This window comes from Grampus griseus (assembly GCF_964374135.1).
Source record: "Grampus griseus genome assembly, chromosome: 14".
Classification (NCBI taxonomy): domain Eukaryota; kingdom Metazoa; phylum Chordata; class Mammalia; order Artiodactyla; family Delphinidae; genus Grampus; species Grampus griseus.
The window spans coordinates 16,313,687-16,336,763 of NC_139008.1; the positions used below are offsets into that span (position 1 = coordinate 16,313,687).

Consider the following 23,077-nt stretch of genomic DNA (forward strand, 5'->3'; position numbering starts at 1 on the left):
GGGAAAGAAGAGGTCTGGATGAAGCACAAAGCGCAGACTTCCTTTTCTCATTACGGCAGGCTGGCTAGCTCAGACCAACCCTGATGCTGGAAACTATAAACCCTAAGCACGTGTTTTTTAATCTTAAAAGCATAAAAGAACTGATGAGGCAAGAGGAAGTGGCAGGCCAAAAAACCTAAGAGGGTCCTGTAGAGGTAAGCAAAGCAGAGAGCTGCCTTGGCCGCAGTGCATCCGACAAATCCTGAAGAAGTGCTGCTGGGTGCCAGCAGGCTCTAACAACCTCTTGCGATTCGGAGGACAGAAGTTAAAACTTGGGGTCTGCCCTAGTGGCACCTGTAAAAGAGACACTCCAGAGGACTGTGGGGAGTTGTCTCGGCTCAGAGCAGGGCTGGGGGTGGAGGGAACTCATCCCTGAAAGACTGCAGCCCCAGGAAACCTCTGGAGTTCGATTACAGGGGTTCCAGGGTGGCTGGGACCCAAGCAACCTGGCAGAAGTGCACACAGATCCTTGCGGGAAGAAGGCTTCTTTATCCTAGACCTTTGGGAACCTCCCCCAAAGAATATCTCAACAGCGATAAGCAGCAGAGAAGCCACTTCAGGTCATTTATTCTCTAGCACATTCCTCTCGCAAACCTTTAGTAAATGCCCATGTGTTTCTGAAGGCCTTGGTTCAGACCCATGAGAACACAGCACAATAGTGTCACAGGAGGTGTCCCAGAGGGTGTGACTCTTGTGGACTCATCAGGCAAAAGAAAGGCCAGAAGATCGGGCAAGGGGCAGCCTTGGCAGAGGGAACTGCGCAAACCAAAGCAGGGGGGGATGAACACCATGCTCACAGGCTTGGAGCACTGAAGCTCAGCGTGGCTGGTATCGGACGCCAGGATGACTCAGCCAGAGCCACCTCGGGCTTGTGCGTGAGCACTGGTACACGGGGCAATTAGGCTTCCAGGAAAGCAGAGGAGGAGTAAAAGCCAGCAGGCCAAAGGGAACTTGCAAAGTCTGATCATTGCTGCTGGGCCTGTTTGGAGGACATCCTTTTACATAGTATGTCCTAAGCTGTATTCTGTGAGATATTAATGGAGTGGTTCTCAACCTAGCTGGACATCAGAACGCCCTGGGGAGCTTTTTAAAAAGAATCCCAATTGCTTTAAGTAAGAATCATCAACAGATGCCAAAACTAGTGGGTCTGTTGTGGAAGGGGATATGTACACAGTCTCCAAGTATCTCTCATAAGATACTTATTAATCACACAATGGAAAACAGCAATAACTTGACACAGGAGAAACCTGCAAGAGCCCGCCTTAACCAGTGGGAGTCTTCTGGCCTTGTAATATGATGACGGAGGACGACATCACTTCCATGCTATTACCTCCCAAAGCGTAACACCTGAATCTGATCGTGAGGAAACATCAGACAAACCCAACTGAGGGCCATTCTACACTGGCCTGTAATCTTCAAAATGTCAAGGTCAGGAAAAGCAAAGACAGCCTGGGAACCGTTCCAGATTGGAAGAGACCAGAGAGACATGAAAACGAAACACAGTGCTGATCTGCACTATAAAAATGTTCTGTTCTTTTGCTATAAAGGTCATCAGTGGACAGTGATGAGATCTGAATAAGATGTGTAGATCAGTTAATAGTTTTATATCTGTAATTTCCTGATTTTGAGAAATGTACTGTGGTTGTTTAAGAATGTCCTGGTTTTTAGGAAATGCTGACGGATGCATTTAGAGGTCAAGAGGCATCATGCGTCATGTCTGCAACATAAATGATTCAGAAAACAAAAGATTGTAAATACATATATCCATAGAGTGGTAAAGCACGTGTGGTAAAAATACATTTCTGTAAGTCTGAAATTATGTAGAAAGTTAACACCAATGCATGAACTCCACCCCAGTTAAAGCAGAACCTCTGGGCGCAGCCGGACTTGAGAACCAGTGTGTAAATGTATTCCACTGTCAAGTAAGTTTGTGAAATACTGAGTTAAAGAAATTGCTGTTGCAGAACCTGGCAGAGCCTTCAATACTTTAATACTGCAGCACTTTAGTACTTCAGTACTTTAACACTTCAGTGCTTTAATTTGCATTGTGAATCTCTAAGGAGAGGAATGTAATATTCCATTTCCTAAAGTTACTGAAGCGCCACTGCAGAGATCTGAGGAAACAATGTTTTAAGATCACTTCCTATTTAAAGAGCAGTTTTCTGGAGCTGAAACTTCTCCATCTCGGAACCATAGAGGCTTCAGGTCAACCAGGATGACCACCCAGCAAAGCGTGGGTCCCTACCTTCTGGGAGGCAGCCTGCCAGCCCGTCAGCAACCCTCAGGGATGGTGCCATCCCAAGAGCCCCACTTCACCTGGGACAGCAGAGGAAACGCCTCTTGCTGGCCGGCCTTCCTTTGAAGGGTCCTCAGCCAAGAACCCTGGGCCTTAACCTCCCTCCCCCACCCCAAACCCGGCCCCCCTCCCCAACCATTCGTAAGGGGCTAAATGGTGTGGGCTCTTTAAAGTAATCCAATACTGCTGCATACCAATACACAGTAATTATTTGATTGGGGTGAAAAATAATTCCTTGTGGGCCTTCTCTCCTGTGCCCTCACAGAGCCGCACCTGGAGAAGCACCTCTGAACCAATGTTAGGAAATACCTTGTTCCCACCCAGAATGGCCACCCATCTCCACTGGGACACGGAAAGTGACATCTTTGATCTGTTTCCCTTTGACTCCTGCTGCTAAAAGAGATGATTGTTAAGTGAAGACACAGGGGTTCCTTTCTGTTTTCTGCAAGAGCAGGAGGAGGAAAAGCAGCCAGGACTGGACAGAAGGAACAGCAAAGCATCACAGGCTTGGGCTCATGAAGCAGGCTCTGGGCACCTCTTCATCTTCCCAAGAGGTTTAATGCAAATATTTAGAAGATGAGCTGATAGGTGCTGCAGCACCTGGGTCAGTGCCACAGGCACACACAGTACCATGTTTTCCCCACCCAGACGCGGAGCTCCCTGTGCGTAGGGGTGGCATCTTATCTGTCTCACCCACTCTCCTGTTCCCAGCGTGGTATCTGGAGGTGAGGACACCTTATTCATTGTTTAGTGAATGAACGTATGAAGGTCTGAGAGTCTGAAAAAGTGAAATGACAGCAGAACTGCAAGGGACCTGCACTTATGAAACAAGCTTTAAGTGTTAAACTCTGGTTAAGTCAATGCCAGAGAAGAGCTCACACCAGCTGGTTGCAGAAGCAGCTGCCTCACTCTGCCGGCAGTTAAGCTGGGAAGGGAAAGTCTGCCTTTTACTTTCAAATGAACATTGAGTCACTCTGACTTATACAAGCCAAACTCCAGGCCCACTAATGGGAAAGGGCCCAACTATGGCTACCCGATGAATCTGCAAATCAGGGATAAGATGGGGGTGGGGAAGGCTGGGCTGGAAAGCCAAGCAAGCAACACCTCCAACCAGAATTCGCCGTGTCCCCTCCCCGCCAGTCGGCCCCACCCTTTTGTTCTCTTCCCACCCTGGCAAAGGAAGCCCCATCAGACCCCTTTGTTCAAGCTAAAAACCTTGGAAATCTTCTCTCCCAACTCGTCCTCCAGTTTGATCTCAGAATCCACCCTTGTTTCTCTATCCCCACTGCCATTGTCTCAGCTCAACTCCGTCACTTATCTTTTGCCTGGTCTCCAAACTAGCCTTGAATCTCACCCAGTCTGCTCTCCGTGCGGCAGCCAGGGGTTTCTCTCCTGCTCTTACATCGCCTTTGGCTCGCTATGGCCTCCGAGATAACGTCCAGGTATTGGAGGTCTTCCACATCCTGCCCTCCCCTCCCCCAGCCATGCAAGGACTAGTTCTCATTCCACAAATGCGCTCCTCCATGGCCCTGGCACACTGTCCTCCGCTTGGGCTCTCTGACTTGTCTGCCTACCCATCCCCAGCTCAAGTTTCTCCTCCTCCCTGAGAGGGTCTCAGATCCCCAGGCACAGTGAACACCATCTCGGCTGGCCCACCAACTACACTGTCTTGTAACTTTTTTAGGGTGTCTCTCCTTTCCGGACTGCTTGCTCTTGAAGGCAGGATCTCACTATCCTTGTGTCTCTCTATGGAGACTGCCCAACACCAGGCATAACCATGGGTTATGGTCAAAAGAGTTTGAAAAATACTGGTATTAGGCACTTTATGTGCATTACCGCATTTTAAGTTGACAATTCTACAAGTAGTTATTATCTCTATTTTAATGACGGAGCAACTGAATCTCAGCTGAAATGACTGCCCAAGGTCAAGTGACTAGAAAAAGGCATCACTGGGATTTGATCCACACCTTTCTGCCATCTATAAAACAGCAGGGCCAGGGAAGAGAGGCCAGAGTGGGCTCTAGGGAAAGTGGGCCCTAAAGGAGAAGCTGGGGAGTCAGAATCTGCTTATCTGTGGGAGGAGAGGCAGGCTGGGGCTATGGTCCACAGGCTCCTACAGCCCAGCACCTGGATGTGGAGGGGAGGCGATGGCAGGGCAGTGGGACGGTACTCACTTGCACTCAGCCTCTGCATCGGCCTTGGCGGTTGTATAGAGGCCACGCAGCTTTGTCCGGTAATAGGGAGAGACTGCAGAATAAACAAAGGGAGAAAGATGCATGGGTGAGGGGCAGCTGGCAGCAATGTGGCACTGCTTCCAGTCCGCCGGAATCAGACTCTGGGAGGCACCGAGGGGCCATGGGCTGAGGTATGAGCTTTACTGGCTCAGAAGTGCCCCCCGAGGCCGGTACCTCCATGTTCACATTTTCATATGCTACAGATGCCATCACAACATCTAGGAGAGGACTCTCTAACCTCTGCCAGAGTGTGACCCACGCAAACAGAAAACAACTCTCCAAGCTCCTCAGAGTTGGAAAGCACCAGCCCGGGAGCCTGACCTCAGGGCATGTGCAGGGCACACGAGTAGGGAAGCTCTAGAAAATGCCGGCGAACTGGGGGGTCCTGTGCGCTGTAAGGGGGTTCCCGAGACGCAGCGTCATTTCCTGACTTCCCAGTCCTCAGAGTTGGGGGATTTTAAGGTTCCTTAGTGGCTAGACAGTCTGTCATCTCTCTCCTGGGTCATCTTAGGTCACCCAGCCTAAGGGAAAACTGTCCCTCAGGGCTAGGGAGCAAGCAGTTCATTTTGGATTAGGCAGATACATGCAAAAGTCCCTTTCGAAAACGATGACCGCCACGTTCCCAGTCTCGGCCCACTCCTTTCTCTCCCGAGCCCAGCCACTCACTCTTGTTCTCTGTCTGCATCCGCTCGTGGGTCTTTTGGATGTTCACTAAGTTGTGTTCGCTCCTCGAACGCTCTTCCTGCAAGGACGAGGTCAACAGGACATGAGGGGAGGCCCTTTATCCTGCTGTGGCAACTACCCTGCAGCCCAGGCCAGAGGCCCCATAAATATGACCCTCATTTTGTAAATCCAACTTCCAAATCCGTCAGTTTAAAAGCATTTCCCCCCCTGACTAATGCAAAAGCAACACAAAAGGCATTAAAGTTAACTTACAAGTTATACATTTAATGACTCTCCTTTATCAAAAAGACAAACTGACGCACAGATTCAATGCAATCCCCATCAAAATTCCAGCTGCCTTCCCTGCAGAAACTGACAAGCTGATCCTCAAGTTCATATGGAAATTCAAGTGACCCAGAATAGTCAAAACAATCTTAAAAACAAACAAACAAAAAAGGAGGAGTCACGTTTCCCAATTTCAAAATTTCCTACAAAGCTGCAGTAGTCAAATGGTGTGATGCTGCCATATAGGTCAATGGAACAGAACCGAGAGTCTAGAAATTAACACGTGTATCTATGATCAATTCATCTGGGGAAGCGGGGTAGGTAAGGATGCTGATACAATCCTTCCCCACATCAGTGGTCCTGGGACCAGGGCTGCAAATGAAGATGCCGGAAGCAGGGATGATTCCTAAGGAAGAAGCTGTAACTATACCTTTTAACCTTTATGTCAGAATTTCTAAGTGCCTGAGTGGGTAGGTACTTTCACCCCATCTGGCAAAATGGAGTTAACAGTGAACGCAGCTATAATGCCTAGTGGTGAAAACAGCCCACTAGTTCCGTACCTAAGTAACCCTACCTTGCATGAATGGGAATGGACGGGGGCCGGGGTGGGGATAGGGGAAGAGTCGGAGGAAGGTGAGGCACTTGCTAGACTAGTGTGTTGTTGCTGGCAATCAGGACCAGCACAGTGGCCGAGCCTAACGTCCTTCAGAGTAGAAAAATCTGGGTAAAAATCAATGACAAATGCAGAGAAGGAGAAAGAGTAGCTGAGGGTAAAAGAATGAATAAATGGGTTATGCAATGATGGAAATTCAGTATTACATTAATACCTGAGAGAGGCTCAGAGCAAGAGAATAACATTGACTCTTAACTCAGTCATACCAGATGCCCTGAAGGTGACGCCGTGTGTCTGCCAAGACCACCTCCGCTTTTAGACCCCAACAAAGTCAAATGGAAGCCTGAAAACCCTCTGAGAGACATTTTGGTTATATAATATGATGATAAACTAGACAAACTGTTGATGACTGACTGGAGTTCTAATAATGTGCCAGTATCTTTTTTTCTTTATCTTCAAAATTTTATTACTAAACTATTTTTAGAGCAGTTTTAGGTTTACAGAAAAATCACGCAGGTGGAAGACAGAGTTCCCATACACCTGCTTTCCCCTGCACAGCCTCACCTATTATTAACATCTTGCATTAGTGTGGAACATTTGTTACAATTACTGAACCAATATTGATAATGATTATTAACTAAAGTCCATAGATTACATTAAGATTCACTTTTTGTGTTTAACATTCTATGGGTTTTGACAAATGCAAAATGTAACGTACCCACCATTTTGGTATCATACAGAATAGCTTCACCTCCCTTAAAAATCCCCTGTGCTCCCCCATCCATCCCTCCCTCCCTCTGAGCCCTGCGCAATCACTGACCTTTTTATTCTCTCTATAGATTTGCCTTTTCCATATTGTCATATAGTTGGAATCATACAGTACAGAAAACCTTTCAGACTGGGTTTTCACTTAGCAATATGTGTGCCAGAATCTTCTGACTGATTTTTCAGGTCACATTCCACCACAAAGGATACCATTTGGAAAGGAATCTCTGGAAACTGCTCCCACTGGGTTGTATGGCGGCTCCCAGCAGACTGATCATCGTGTCACTACAAGCCTGGATGATGGGATGCTTAGAAAGGTCCCTGGTTGTAATGGACACAACGTGCCACAGCATGCTTGCACAAATACACAGCACCCTTGTCTTTGTGAATGCAAAGCAAGTAAAAACAATAGGGAAAAAGTGGGTTTCTGACAGGATTAGAGCAGTAGGCACATGGTGGGTCCAAATTCCCCTGGGGAACAGCTCCATCCCCTGCTCCCCTAGACGAGGAAGGTTTTGAGAGGCCTAAGAGGCCATATGATATACTTAGGCTAAATTACATCTAGGTGCGACTACCGCTCATCTAACCCTAGTATGGGGCACCCAACATTTTTGGGTACAAAATATGTATCCTAACTGCAGTACCCAGGCCATTAGTACACAATGGCAACAAAATGCATGGTGGAGTAAGCAACATTGGCCCATAGACAGAAAAAGGCTTTAGGGGACATAGGTACTGTTGTGTTCATTGTGGGGCAAGCTGAACTCATTTTCAGTGAGAAGCAGCAATCAGAGGGAAAAGACCGTTGATTAGAATAAACAAACAGAAGTGAGTTCTCTCGTAGGAGGAAGGCAAGGGATGGGAGTCAGTCTGGAAAGATGATGAGGCTTTAGTGAAGTGGTTCAGGCCAACCCAACAGGTAATGTGGATAGTTCTAGGACCCACCTGTTGCTGGGAAAGGGCTTGCACCTTGACCCACCAGGGTTTCTTGACTATTTTAAAATGGATAATACTTTAATAAGTAGCCATGAGCAGCGGCCCTCCATCCTAGCTGCTGAGCCCCAAGGGGCACACTTATGGGAATTTTGTGGACCTCTAAACCTATGGAAGCCCTCAAGGGGCATGTGCAATTTACATCAATGCACCATGACTACCCTTGACCCAAGAATAGATCAAAATAAGACATATCCTGAAGTCCAGTTAGCAGAGGTAGGGCTTGTACTCTGAATACCACCTGTGTCCTCCCCATAGGAGGGAGGTGGACTCTGCTATACAACAGTATGCAATGGAAACCAGTCTCAATACGAGCCTGAGCTGAGACAGAGTGACTGGCTTTATCCCCAGCTGACTTCGAACCCAGAAATAACTGAATCATGGCCAACTGTAATAAAGCCTGCCCGTAATAAAATCTGGTAAATGGGCGGGGCCAATTCTGCTGCAAAGGCCTAACAAATAGCTCTGTAATTCTTATTGATTTGTTCCATAATGAAACTGAATTTTACCATGACCATACTTCAATATGGTGTAACACACTGGCACTGTTGGTAAGATTCAACTACCTTATGTAAGTCAGTCATAGGATAACACTGATATTGATGACCAAATGTATTGGGAGATTGAGTCAAAGTCTTCTGAGAATGTAATGCTGATGGAAAATGACTGACCTGAGGAAGAACTGGATTTAACTCACCATCAGCTAATTTCTATGCTAAACAGTTTCACACAAATTTATCATAAGGTACAGATGGCGATAGATGAAGGAGGAAAACAGGTAATCAAATTAGTACAAAAATATGAAAGTGTATGTAATGGCTCTATAGGACAGATTAGTTGTTTCTTTAAGTCTATCCCTACCCTATAAGGATTCCTGCCAATGTTAGGCATACTTATCCTGATACTATTGCTGTATCTGTTATATAAATGCTATACTAGAGGTAAATGCTCAAATGACTGTTTTGCTGTAACAGAGCCTAGGCCAAGGGCCAGGGGGGTGGCAGGTGCAGTTAAAGATCAATTCAGCAGGCCGGGGTGTTCAAACACTACACATTCCAAAAAAGGGCTGGCCCTTGACCAGCTCTTAGTAGATAACCTCTAAACACGCTTGGAATATCTTGCCTGATAAGAGTGTCTCTGTTTACCTGAGGTGGAGGCAGAAGGAGAATGACTGCTATTGGGTACAGGGCATTTTTGTCAGGTGATGAAAATGTTCTGAAATTGATCATGGTGATGGTTGCACAACTCTGAATATTGATTCAAAGTGGACTGTACACCTTAAATGGGTGAATTGTATGGTATGTGAATTATACCTCTCAATATAGCTGTTACTAAACAAAACAAATCATGAAATCCTGCACATGACAGAAAATCCAACAGGAATGGAAGTCATACCCTACATTCTCCTTCTCCTCCCACCTTCATTACATCACCGTGGTTCCTGCATGTCCAATCTCTTTGAACACAACCACCCCCGCCCCCTCCACAGCTCAGTATCACAGCCCACGTTCCCCTCTAGGAGTGGAGGGCTGTGGATTTTTACCTGGGTTTGCTTGATCAGCTGATGGAGCTCTGTGAGCAGTTCTGCAATGCGGGAATCAGCAGACACGAGGGCCATGGTGTGGTATACGGGGGCGCCTGGGGTGGAGGGGGAGCAGAAGAGAGCCTTGTTAGTGGCTGTTGTGGGTTAAACCATTCTCCTGAAAGACATGCTGAAGTTCTAACCTCTGGTACCTCTTACTTGGAAACAGGGTCTTTGCAGATGTAATTAAGATATATGTTAAGATGAAGTCACCCTGGAGTCGAGTGGGCCTTAATCCAACATGACTGGTGCCCTCATAAGAGAAGAAACAGAGACACACATACAGAGAATGCCACGTGGAGAGACAGACACACACAGAGGGAAGACAGCCATGTGACAGACGCAGAGAGAGAGTGCAGTTATGCAGCTGCAAGCCAAGGAATATCAGGGATCGCTGGCAACCACCAGAAGCTGGGAGAGAGGCACGGAACATACCCTCCTTCTGGGCACCCAAGAAGGAACCCACCCTTGATTCTGGAACTAATACAACCCCTTGATTTTGGAATTCTAGCCTTCAGAACTGTGAGAATACATTTCTTTTAAGTCACCCAGTTTATAGTCGTTTGTCATGGCAGCCCTAGGAAACTGATACAGCAGCAAGTTGTCTTGGATTCCCTCCCTAATCCAATGATGCTCCTATTTGATATGTTCAACCAAGTCAGGAGTACTTGTTAAGTATCTTCAAAGGCAGTATGTCCTAGCCCCAGCTCTGCTGCTACTATCCTGACAAATGATTCAAGCATTCCGGTTTCCCCTTTTTTTTTAATGTGTAAAATGAGGATTCAAATAAGATTTTATATGAAGACACTTTCTAAGATATAAAGCACTGTTACTTTTTTTTACTGTAGAGGGAAGAGAAATTAACTACTAAAAATATCTGACTTAAGGTAAGATGAATGTATTGTGATGAAAATAAAATGCAACAGTAGGTAATTAGAAAAAGAATAAGAGACAATAAAAGGTAATTTTAAAAGTAAGCTATTGTATAGCCAACACATGGAAACAACCTAAATGTCCACTGACAGATGAATGGATAAACAAGATGTGGTACATACACACAATGGAATACCACTCGGCCATAAAAAAGGACGAAATAATACCATTTGCAGCAACATGAATGCAACTGGAGATTATCCTACTAAGTGAAGTAAGTCAGAAAGAGAAAGATAAATATATGATATCACTTATATGTGGAATTTAAAATATGACACAAATGAACCTATCTATGAAACAGAAACAGACTCATGGACCTAGAGAACAGACTGGTGGTTGCCAAGGGAACCTATTTATGAAACAGAAACAGACTCATGGACATAGAGAACAGACTGGTGGTTGCCAAGGGAACCTATCTATGAAACAGAAACAGACTCATGGACATAGAGGGTGGTTGCCAAGGGGGAGGGAGCTGGGGGAGGGATGGAGTGGGAGGTTGGTGTTAGCAGATGTAAGCTTTTATATACAGGATGGATAAACAACAAGGTCTTGCTGTATAGCACAGGGAACTATATTCAGTATCCTATGATAAACCATAATGGAAAAGAATATTTAAAAAAAGAATGTATATATATGTGTAACCAAATCACTTTGCTGTACAGCAGTAATTAACACAACATTGTAAATCAACTATACTTCAATAAAAATTTTTTTAAAAAAAGTAAGCTACTGTAACTAGGTAAAACTGGACATACGCCTAAAGATACAAGTAGACTGGAAAAAAAGAACTTTTTTTTAGAATGCTGAAATTTTTACTTTATACCCTACCTTCTTATAAAGGTCATTCAATTAGTACATCTCCATATCCACAAAGATCAGATTCACACTGCATGTCCCCCACCCCCCGGTAATGAACTGTGAACTCTATGTATTTAATTATGCACATCTTCTTAAAAATCTCTGCTTTTGTTTATTAAAAGAGTAATATACAAACCAGGAATAGAGGGGAGTTTCCTCAACCTGATCAAGGGCATCTGTGAAAACCCACAGATAACATCATACTTATTGGTGAAAGACTGAAAGCTTTCCCCCCTAAGATCAGCAACAAGTCAACATTGCTCTAGAGGTTCAAACTAGGGCAATAAAATGAAATAAAAGAATCAAGATTGGAAAGAAAGAAGTAAAACTATCTTCATCTGCAGATGACATGACCTTGTATATACAAAATCCTAAGAAACCCACTAAACAACGATTAGAACTAATAAAGAAGGTTAAAGGACAGAAGATCAACAGGCAAAAATCAACTGCATTTCTATACAGTTGCAATGAACAACCCAAAAATGAAACTAAGAAAACAATTCAATTTACAATAGCATCCAAAAGAATAAAATACTTAGGAATAAGTTTAATAAGAGAAGTATACAATTCTTATACTGAAAACTACAAAACATTGTTTAAAAAAATTAAGAAGATCTACATAGACATCCCATGTTCATGGATCAGCAGACTTAACATTGTTAAAATAGCACTACTTCCCAAATTGATCTACAGTTTCAACGAAAGCCCTATCAAAGTCCCAGGTGGCTTCTTTGCAGAAATTAACAAGCTCATCCTAAAATTAATATGAAAATTCAAGGGATCCAGAATAGCCAAAATAATCTTGAAAAAGTTTTGCCAATTACAAAACGTACTATAAAGCTACAGTAATCAAGATGGTGTGGTACTGGCATAAGGGTAGACATAAAGATGAATGGAACAGAATCAAGAGACCATAAATAAACCCTTATATCCATGGTCAACTGATTTTCCACAAGGTTGCCAAGACAACTTAATGGGGAAAGAATAGTCTTTTTTGATAAATGGTGCAAGGACAACTGGATGTCCACATGTAAAAGAGTGAATTTGGGGCCCTACCTCAGACCATATATAAAAATGATCTGAACAGACAGTTCTCCAAAGAAGATATACAAGTGGCCAACAAGCACATGAAAAGATGCTTGATATCATTAGCCATCAAGGAAACGCAAATCAAAACCACAGGAGATACCATTTCACACTCACTAGGATGGCTATAATAAGAATGAGACATAATAACAAGTGTTGGTGAGGATGTGGAGAAACGATATGAATGGGTAAAGTGTGGTATTATCCTTACAATAGACTATATTATTACACTAAAAAGGAATGAAGTACTGACACATGCTACACATGGATGAACCTTGAAAACATTATGCTAAGTGAAAGAAGCCAGACAAAACAAACCTCATATTGTATGATTCCGTTTATATGAAGTATCCAGGATAGGCAAGTCCATAGAAAGCTGTTGTGGGGGGTGGTTGAGGGAGGAAGGGGAGTGACTGTTAATGAGAATCGGGCTTTTTGGCCAGGCGGTGAAAATGTTCTAAAATTGACTGTGGTGATGTCTGTGTAACTCTGAATACACTAAAAACCACTGCATTGTATGCTTTAAATACGTGTACATCTCCATCCCTTCCAGCCCCAGGCAAACACTAATCTACTTTCTGTCTCTATAGATTTGCCTGTTCTGCACTTCATTTCTTTTTATTGTTGAATAATATTTCATGTTTGCATATACCACATTTTGTATATCCATTCATCAACTGATAGACATTTGGGTTGTGTTCACTTTTTGGCTGTTATGAACATCGCTGCTATGAATACCTGTGGACATGTTTTCATTTCCTGGGTATACACCTAGGAGTGCAAATGTTGGATCATATGGTAACTCTATGTTTAACCTTTTGAGAACAGCTAGACTGTTTCCAAAGTGGGTGCACCATTTTATATTCCCATGAGCAACGTATGAGGGTTCCGATATCTCTGCATGTGCACCAACATGTGATATTGTCAGTCTTTTTGATTATAGCCATCCTACTGGGTGTGAAATGGTAACCAGTGGTTTTGATTTGCATTTCCCTGATGGCTAATGATGTTGAACATCTCTTCATGTGTTTACTGGCCTTTGTGTATCTTCTCTGGAGAACTGCCCTTTGCCATTTTTAATTGGTTTTTTTAAAAAATGATTACTGAATTGTGTCCTTTGAAGCACATGTTTTTAATTTTCATGAAGTCCAACTTATTTTCATTTGACTGCTTGTGACATATTTTTTTTTCCTCACACGTGCAACACTATTTTTACCACCACAAGCTTTATATAATGCATTCTAACATAGAGAAGAACATGTCTCTTAAGAAAAAAAAGTCTGGCTGCATTAATTAGAACCGCACAAAATCAGGGATCTAGAGTTTAAGAGATTCAAAGTGGATAAATTTGAGAATGATCAGCATAGAGGTCGTTGCTAAAGTCTTGGGAATTGATGACGCTAGGGATGATCTGCTGAGTGAGCAAAGAGGAAGGGGGAAAGAGCCCCACTGAACCACAACCAAGGTGAAGGTGTGGACCAAAGAAGAGTCCAGTGGGAAGATCCCCAGAAGGAACGGATCAGCACGGTAAAGGGTTGTTCTCTCCTGCCACATAAAGCAGAATCCTGGTCAGAACCATGCCTTTTACATGCCTACACATGTGCATATTAAAACTGGGGGAATGGGGCTTCCGTGGTGGCGCCAATGGTTAAGTGGTTAAGAATCCGCCTGCCAATGCAGGGGACACGGGTTTGAGCCCTGGTCCGGGAAGACCCCACATGCCACAGAGCAACTAAGCCCGTGCACCACAACTACTGAGCCCGTGCTCTAGAGTCCGTGAGCCACAACTACTGAGCCCACGTGCCGCAACTACTAAAGCCCACGCGCCTAGAATCTGTGCTCCACAACAAGAGAAGGCACAGCAATAAGCCGGCGCACCACAATGAAGAGTAGCCCCCACTCGCCGCAACTAGAGAAAAAGCCCGCGTGCATCAACGAAGACCCAATGCAGCCAAAAATAAATAAAAGTAAGGTAAACTAAAAATAGAACTGGGGGAAGCCCCCCCCAGCCGGACAGTGGGTTTTACTTTATACAAGCATTGATAGCAAGCACTCCCACTCTGCTGCCAGGTAAATCAGTTACCTTCCCTGAGAATTCTGACACTTCAAACCTTCTCCCTCCTCAATACCTTTGCTCCTGCCCTCAGACCCACCTTGCAGGAGGGGTGTGGTAGCAAATAAAGATAACAATTTCCTGCTAGCCGGGCTGTGACCCAGAGACGGGGGTGGAGCCTTGAAGGGGAGGCCAAGCAGGAGGAGGCGGGTTTACAGGTGGAGGAAGTGTGAGCCTGTTGGCCGAGGGGCAGGAGCACACTGAGAACAAGTCCAAGGACGAGAGAATGGGGCTGCATCTGAAGAGGCCGGAGTGTGAGCGGTGGGATCCAGCCCTGAGACATATCCAGTGTCATCTGTCATTATCTGCTGACATTTTTTCTGGTCTGTCTTATCTACACACACTCAAACGCAGATGTCCTGTCCCATTCCACCCTACCCTCCAAAGAGGCTGAGACGGTGTGCCACCTACACCCTCTCCCTCGCTGCCAAGGAAACAAACATTACACTTTTTTCAACAACCAGATCAAAACTGGTCTTGTCTGACCATCCCTAGATAAGCCTAACTTTTCTCTTGACTTTTCCTGGAACCTACCTAGAGCTATAAACTGGCTTTCCAGCCAGTGGATGTAGGTAGATCTTTTCTTCCCCAACCAGCCTGGAAGCTCCTCAGGGAAGAACAGTCATCTCTGCTGTCATCAACAACCCCTTTCCACCAATAACCCCACTGGTAAGTAGTGTTGGGAAATCGACAGGAACTTCATAGTTTTACTCCTTCACACACCACCTCTCTCCTGCCCTGACCCCCCTCCCCGAAGTTAGGTCCATTTTGAAATTCCCGTAACGATTCGTGTTGGCTGGACGTCTCCACCAGAGGAGACCCCAAATCACTGTGCCCAGCTCAGACACTCCTTATGTGATTCTACTTCTGTATGTTAGAAATGTTCCATAATAAAAAGAATTTTGTTAAATCTATGTACCCAGAAAATATTCTAAAATTAGATGATGATATTAATGGTTGCACAACTCTGAATATACTTTAAACATCCAATAAATTATACATTTTAAATGGGTGAGTTGTATGGTAGGTGAATTATATCTCAGTAAAACTGTTCAAAAAAGAAATCAGTATGTCCAAAAGCAAGCTCACCCCCTCCCTCCTCACCCCACCCCTAAACCCCTAGGTCATAGCACACTCCTCCTAACCCATCCAGCCACCTATGCTGGAACCTGAGTTATTTTCAACTCCCCCTTCTCCCTCAATCCTCATGTCCAACCAATCGCCACTCTGGCTGATTTACTGCCCCAGTATTTCAGACCTCCATCCACTCCTTTTTCGTCCTTCACTCGTTGGTTCAGGCTGTAACTTACACAGCAGCCTCCTAGCTGGGCTTCCTCCCTGCTTTCTCGTCTCCCTCAAATCCACCCTCTGCAGAGCTCCAGGACTGTCCATCTAAAAGACATGTGTGGCCATATCATTTCCCTACCAAAACCTTTCAATCCCCTCCCATGTCCCCCCCCAGGAGAAGTCAAGCCCTTAATACAGGACACAAGGTCTCCACAAAGAGGTTTCCATCCTCATGTCTCCCCCACTAGAACATCGCTCGGCCCTGTCTGCCTCACATTTTCTATTCCAGTAATACTGAACTGTTCCGCTTTTGACTGGGCGCCATGTAACTTATGCCTGTGCCCTATGTTTGTGCTGCTTCCTCTATCTGGGATGTTCTTCCTGCAGGCAGATTACCCCTAATCCTCTGCCTGATTTAACTGTTCTCTAAGACCTGGATTACTACCAAGTCACCCCCTCCTCTAATCATAGAAACCCCCAGTCTCCTCAGCTGGGTGAAGTTACCTTTCTCTGTGTCCCCATTGTACCCTGTGCATCTCTCCACCACTGTGCCCAACAAATCGTATTACAACTCTCTGTGTGTGTGTGTATTTGTCCCCTCCCCCAGCGTGTCCAGTCTCTGACAGCGGGGATCACTTTATCCTCCGTACCTAGCACAGGGCTGGCACGGTACCCACCATCCTCACTTCTACTCCCATTTAATCTTTAACCATTGCAGTCCGGTGCTCCCTCAGTGCCTATGATCTCCTGCCACCTCCTGGAACTTTCTGCTGCACTGAATACCTGACCACAAGCTGCTCCTCAAAGCTCTGTTCTCTGGGTTTCCAGGCCTCCAGTCTCCCCTATTTTTCTGTTGCCCTCCTCCTCCACCTCAGTGGACGGTCACCCTGGATCCTCTTCTCATTCTCTAAGCACTCCCTGAGCACTGTCACCGGTTTCAAGCACCCTTATTCTGAAACTTCCACATCAGTATCATCAGCCCTGACTTCTCTGCAAAGCTCCCAGCTCAGACCTGCAGCTGCCACCTGAACGTCCCAACCATGATGCCCCTCAGACACCTCACACTTCCTGCCCTGCACGGCTCTGCCTTCCAGACGTGGGTGAGTGGTGCCCATCACTGTCCAGCCAGCTTCCCAAGCTGGAAATCCTGGGGTCTTCTCCTTGCTCATCTCCAAACCCCATGCCCTTGATCAATCCCCATTCAAATTTTATTGATTTTGCCTCAGAAATTTCTCTTAAATCCAGACTCTTCTCTTCCATCACACCTGTCACTGCCTTAATTTAGGCTCTCATCACATTACTGCAATATCATCTGTCTCTTGGTCTCACTGTGGTTACACACAAAGTCTGTTCCGCCTAAGGGGGAAAAAAAATAAAAGAAAACCTTTAACTACTAGATAATATATGCACACAGTAAAAAAAATTCAAATGATTAAAAGAAACACAATGAAATCTCCCACCCCTTGAGGCAACCCCTGTTGTTTTTTGGGTATTTCTCCAGAGATCCCATGTATATACAAGAAGAAAAAGTATGTTATCTCATAAAACCTTTTGCAATTAGTAGATGCAGAGACAGACAATGAAATTGACGTTGAAACTTTCAGCCAACCAAAGTGAAAAAGTTGACCCACTTGGTCTGGAGGGGAAGGAGTAGGTCAAATACCAAGCCAGGCAGGGCCTAATCCTGCAATCAGAAGGCAGAGGTGGGTAAGGAGGGCCCTGTTTTTGACAAGAGACCTGTCAGGATGTCTTCACATGAAAACACTGACTTGTGACTTTTAAAATGCTCTCTTCTCACCTGATTTCTGTTCAGTGTGAAGTACTGGGTTGGCCAAAAAGATCTTATGGAAAAACCCTAACGAACTTTGTGGCCAACCCAATAATTCTGAAGTAATGAGATGAGTGCCAGGATTCTAGAGGCCCACTTTGCCCACTGGGTAAGTGGCAAGTTCTCCCTGCCTAGGAGAACCTCATTTTATGATCTTATCATACAATGAACTACTGCTCTCTCTGGAAGCAGTCGGTATTGAGCTCTCTGAAAGGACCATCAGGCTGTTTCCACTACCTTGAGGCCCCTCCCCTGGGACTTGACTGACAAAAGGCAGCGAGTTCTTCCTACTCCAGTGCCCTCTCTTCTCTGGGGTACTCCTTAACCAGCGAGGCAGTCAGAAACTCCCCTGGCTCTCCAAAGTACTCTGGTCACAACTCTATTTCCATGTTTTCCTAATTTAGATGAAAAAAAAAAAAAAGTCAACAACATCAAAGAATATCTTAAAGCAAATCCCAGCAACCTACAATGATTTTCATTTTGTATGATACCTTCTGTATATATAATATACAGATCATCCTTGACTCACCATGGAGTTATGTTCCGATCAACCCACTATAAGTTGAAAATATCATAAGTTGAGAATGCACTTGATACACCTAACCTACTGAACGTCATAACTTAGCTTCGTCTCCCTTAGACGTGCTCAGAACACTCACAGTATTAGCCTACAGTTGGGCAAAACCGTCTAACCCAAAGTCTATTTACAATAAAGTGACTATCTCATGTAATTTATTTATTAAAAAAATTTTTTTTAATTTAATTTTTTTTTTTTTGGCCACACTGCACGGCATGTGGGATCTTAGTTCTCCAACCAGGGATTGAACCCACATCCCCTGCATTGGAAGCGTGGAGTCTTAACTACTGGACCGCCGGGGAAGTCCGCTCATGTCATTTATTGAATACTGCACTGAAAGTGAAAAACGGAATGGCTGCCTAGGTACAGAATGGTTGTAGGTGTGTCGGTTGTTTCCCCTCGTGATTGCCTGCAATACAGCCATCAGGGTAATGAACTGACAGGCATATTTTAGGAGTGTTCCAAGGAGAGGAATGGGGACAGAAGAGCTATAGAGTTCTCACCCGGAGAAAGTTCTCTAACCTTTCCGAGTCTCTATAAAAACCAGAGCACCCACTTGAGGACGAACCACACAAGTAAGGTGATAGACAGTGCCTGGCACAGAGCATGCATTAGCAGACACGAGCTGCCTCCTCCTTATCCGTAGATGTGGATCAGGGGACTGCCAGGAAAAAAGACAGGGACTGTGTTAAGTTGAGCAAAGCAGTCAAAGGCACAAGGAACAGAAAACACCAATGCGTCCCAAGCCCGGGGAAGCAATCACTGCCCCCACCATTTAAGGGCCCCCTCCTGCTTAAGCTCCGCCTACTGGGTGCGCCCCGCCTGGGAAAACCAACTCATTTTATGATGTTCCAATAAATTACTGCTATCTCTGGATCCAGTCAGCTGTGAACTTGAATTTCCCCAGAAAACACATTCTCAGTAGAGGCAAAGGCTTCTGTGGTTCTCCACTCTGAGGACACTAAGCCTGGTGGTGCAAAGCCAGAATGCAGACTCATGACCACATCTAACTGAAAGTTCAGGCAGCTCCCAGCTGGGAGGAAACTGAATGTTCAGCCCAAGCTGCCCATTATCTGAGCCCAAGGGTCCCAGTTGATCTCAGCATTAGTCTCTAACCAAGAAGAGGTTACGCAATTCCTCTAAGTTTCAGAATTCTTATGAATTTTGAAGCAAGGCCCAGTACCCTAAACCTTCTGCGTCCTAGAACCCTCTTTCTTCCACTTAGATGGCCACACTTTCTATTTCTACCCACAAGGGGAACCACTGTTCTGATATTTTCCACTACAGACTAGTTATGCCTATTCCAGAATTTCACAGAAACATAATCATGCCATCCATATTCTTTAGTGTCTGGATTCTTTCACTTAATGTGTTTTGAGATTCATCTGTGTTGCTGTGTGTATCAGGAGTTTGCTTCTTTCTATTGCTGAGTTGCACCTATTATATGAACAAACTGGTTTGTTTAACCTGTTCTCTCTGAATAGCATCTATTTCCACTTTTGGTTATTATGAATAAAACTGCTACGAGCAGTCATATGTGATTCTTTTTAAACACACATATTCATTTTTCTCAAGTAAATATTTAGGTCTGGTAATAGCACTCTTAATTTCCCTTTGGGAAACCACTCCTCACCTTGGCTCCAAGGCTGGGTATACCACCTGGGCCCATGAAAATATTATATTCTCCCTGACCACCATGACTGGTTCAGGAAGAGATATGTGACCCAAATCTGGACAAAATCAATTTCAGATCTTTTGCTAGAGCTATCTGCAAAAAGATAACCTCTTTCTGTTGGTTAAGAGTAGCATGGAGGGCTTCCCTGGTGGTGCAGTGGTTGAGAGTCTGCCTGCCGATGCAGGGGACACGGGTTCGTGCCCCGGTCCGGGAAGATCCCACATGCCACGGAGCGGCTGCGCCTGTGAGCCATGGCCGCTGAGCCTGCACGTCCGGAGCCTGTGCTCCGCAACAGGAGAGGCCACAACAGTGAGAGGCCCGCGTACCAGGAAAAAAAAAAAAAGAGTAGCATGGAATATGACCCAGCAATTCCACTAATGGGCATACACCCTGAGAAAAACCATAATTCAAAAAGAGTCATGCACCACAATGTTCATTGCAGCTCTATTTACAATAGCCAGGACATGGAAGCAACCTAAGTGTCCATCAACAGATGAATGGATAAAGAAGATATGGCACAAATATACAATGGAATATTACCCAGCCATAAAAAGAAACGAAATTGAGTTATTTGTAGTGAGGTGGATGGACCTAGAGCCTGTCATACAGAGTGAAGTCAGAAAGAGAAAAACAAACACCGTACGCTAATACATATATATGGAATCTAAAAAAAAAAAATGGTTCTGAAGAACATAGGGGCAGGACAGGAATAAAGACGCAGACGTAGAGAATGGACTTGAGGACATGCGGAGGGGGAAGGGGAAGCTGGGACGAAGTGAGAGAGTGGCATGGACATATATACACTACCAAATGTAAAATAGGTAGCTAGCTAGTGGGAAGCAGCCGCATAGCACAGGTAGGTCAGCTCGGTTCTTTGTGACCGCATAGAGGGGTGGGATAGGGAGGGTGGGAGGGAGCCGCAAGAGGAAGGAGATATGGGGATATATGTACACATATAGCTGATTCACTTTGTTATACAGCAGAAACTAACACACCATTGTAAAGCAATCATACTCCAATAAAGATGTTTAAAAAAAAAAAGTAATTATACTCCAATAAAGATGTTTTAAAAAAAGAGTAGCATGGAAGCCTGGAACGATGGAGGCTTTCACCTGCCTGAGGGAGAAATCAACATGGACAAAAGCAGAGCTGAGAAGACACAGAAAATACCGGTGACATAATTTAGGCTTCTGGATACAGCCATGCCTGAAGCTGATGCACCCAGGACTCCAGATACAGTCAACAGATACTCCTTTTCTGCTTAGACTAGTTTGGGTTACCTTTTTGTTACCTGCAACTGGGAAGTTTGACTAAAAAGAGGTAATTCTTGGGGACAAAGGCTTCAGGTGGAAAGCACATATCACCTGCTAAACACCCAGCTTAAAACTGTTCTCTGACCCTCTACTAGCAGCCAAGGCCTCATACAAACAAATGCAAACATCCTATACTTAAACCATTCTAAAAAGAATCCCACGGGACTCAAGACAATAAAAGCTTTGTTATGAGTCAAAGGGAAGCAAAGCATCTAAGACTTTACACTCAGATCCCATACCCTCAATTCAGCCACCATCAGTAAGAAGCTACATTAATCAATTAGTTTTTTTTAAAAAATTAAGAGGATGATTTCCACTTACCCCCCCCACCCCCGCCCAGTACCTACCATGCTTCTGTACTGAAGCTTACATAGGTGATTCTCCTTTAAACCTACATCAATGCTACAAGCCCACCTTCTTAACAGCTGGGGAAACTGAAGTTCAGACAGGTTAAGTTATGCTGGTAACTCAGGAAATACAGGTAGTTGAGCTGGGACTGCAAGTCTGCAAACTATAAAATCTATGCTCTTCCTCCCAATTCTAAGTTTTGTCACAACTTCAGCACATGCAATAGCAAAAGAGATCATGGAAGTAGAAGCAATTTGTCTACTGTAAACTGCCAATCAACTGTTAGGTTATTATGATTACACTGAAAGTATCACCAGTAAGACAGTGATTCATTGTGCCATCTGAAAAAAAAAGAGGTAGGAAAATAAAGGTAACAATGACAGCTATTCCTGATTACCTACCATGTGCTAAGCACTCTTGCATACATTATCCTATTTACCAATCCTGCAAAGTACTGTTCATAGTACTGAGGAAACTTGAGTCTTGGAGAAATAAATGACTTTACTGAGAAAACACAAATAATAAGTGGAAGAGGTGGGATTCAAATTCAGATTTGTCTGACTCTGCAACCTAAGCCTTAGTATCAACATCCAACTCCCACTGGTTCAGTGTTCACCATTCTACCTTCCTCTCCACAGATACAGTGACCACAAATCCTGAAGTGACATAAACTGGGTATTTTTTCCAAGACAGATGACTCATCAAAATTCCAAGTGAGATTCATTTTTAAAACCTTTGTAAGAATCTTTGTATATAAATTTAGAAATCAGAAAAAAAGGACTTTGACTTAACATCCCTGCTTCTAGCTCCAGAAAATTGGTCTCTAAAACTATGGACTCTAATTGGACCTGCCCACTGAGAAAAGGGTGCCTCGTGGTGGGCCAGGTATTTATAAGATGGACGCTCCGGTTTACCAAACACTTCCAAGGCACTGCTTCAGATCCTGGAGGGCATCTCTCAACTGACCTACAATACCCACGCCGAAAAATCCCAGGGCCCCAGCCTCAAACAAGCACAGACTTTTATGCTTCTGTTATGCCTGCCTGAAATGCCTTTGATCCTTCCCCCTCTTCCCCTCTGGATCTCTCAAATTTACTCGTTTTTCAGGGTCCAAATCAAATGGCAGCAAAATTAACACTTTTACAGCAGTACTTGCCAACCTTTTTCACACCATGGCACTCAGAGAACACAATATTTGTATGGCATACTAGGATAGAAGGACAAAGCTACTTATAGCCAGAAACAACTGGCAGGGAGATCTGGCTGTCTCAGGCCCCTCTCATCTGCCCTGATGCCAAGGGCAACCAAAACTTCCAAAACACGGTACACCAACTTCCGTTCTGGCACCTGTCACACATACACCCGGAGACTAATTGTTTCACTTGTCCTTCCTGCCACACCTCTTAGAAGAGAGGGATGCAGTTTTATTTATCTTTATATTCCCAGCAACTAGCACAGGGCCTGGCACCTACCAAGTCCTCAAAATAGACTGCAGAACTGAACTGAATCCTGGAAACCTCTTAGAAACACTGCAACAATTCTGAACCTGGGCTGTTCAATACCTTCTCCTCCCCGACCGCAGAAAACAA

General features: G+C 44.7%; 1 protein-coding gene across 3 annotated transcripts in view; it reads right to left on the reverse strand.

The window, feature by feature from the left end:
* The window catches only part of SGF29 (SAGA complex associated factor 29), a 32,802-nt gene that overhangs the window by 3,140 nt on the left and 6,585 nt on the right, over positions 1 to 23,077 (reverse strand). For all 3 annotated transcript variants that reach the window (XM_082670859.1, XM_082670858.1, XM_082670857.1), the window contains exons 4-6: positions 9,432 to 9,526; positions 5,236 to 5,311; positions 4,510 to 4,582 (exon numbers count right to left, since the gene is read on the reverse strand). In XM_082670859.1, coding sequence (XP_082526985.1) covers positions 4,510 to 4,582; positions 5,236 to 5,311; positions 9,432 to 9,506 — 224 coding nt within the window. In that variant the 5' untranslated portion in view covers positions 9,507 to 9,526. The remainder of the gene's footprint in view (positions 1 to 4,509; positions 4,583 to 5,235; positions 5,312 to 9,431; positions 9,527 to 23,077) is intronic.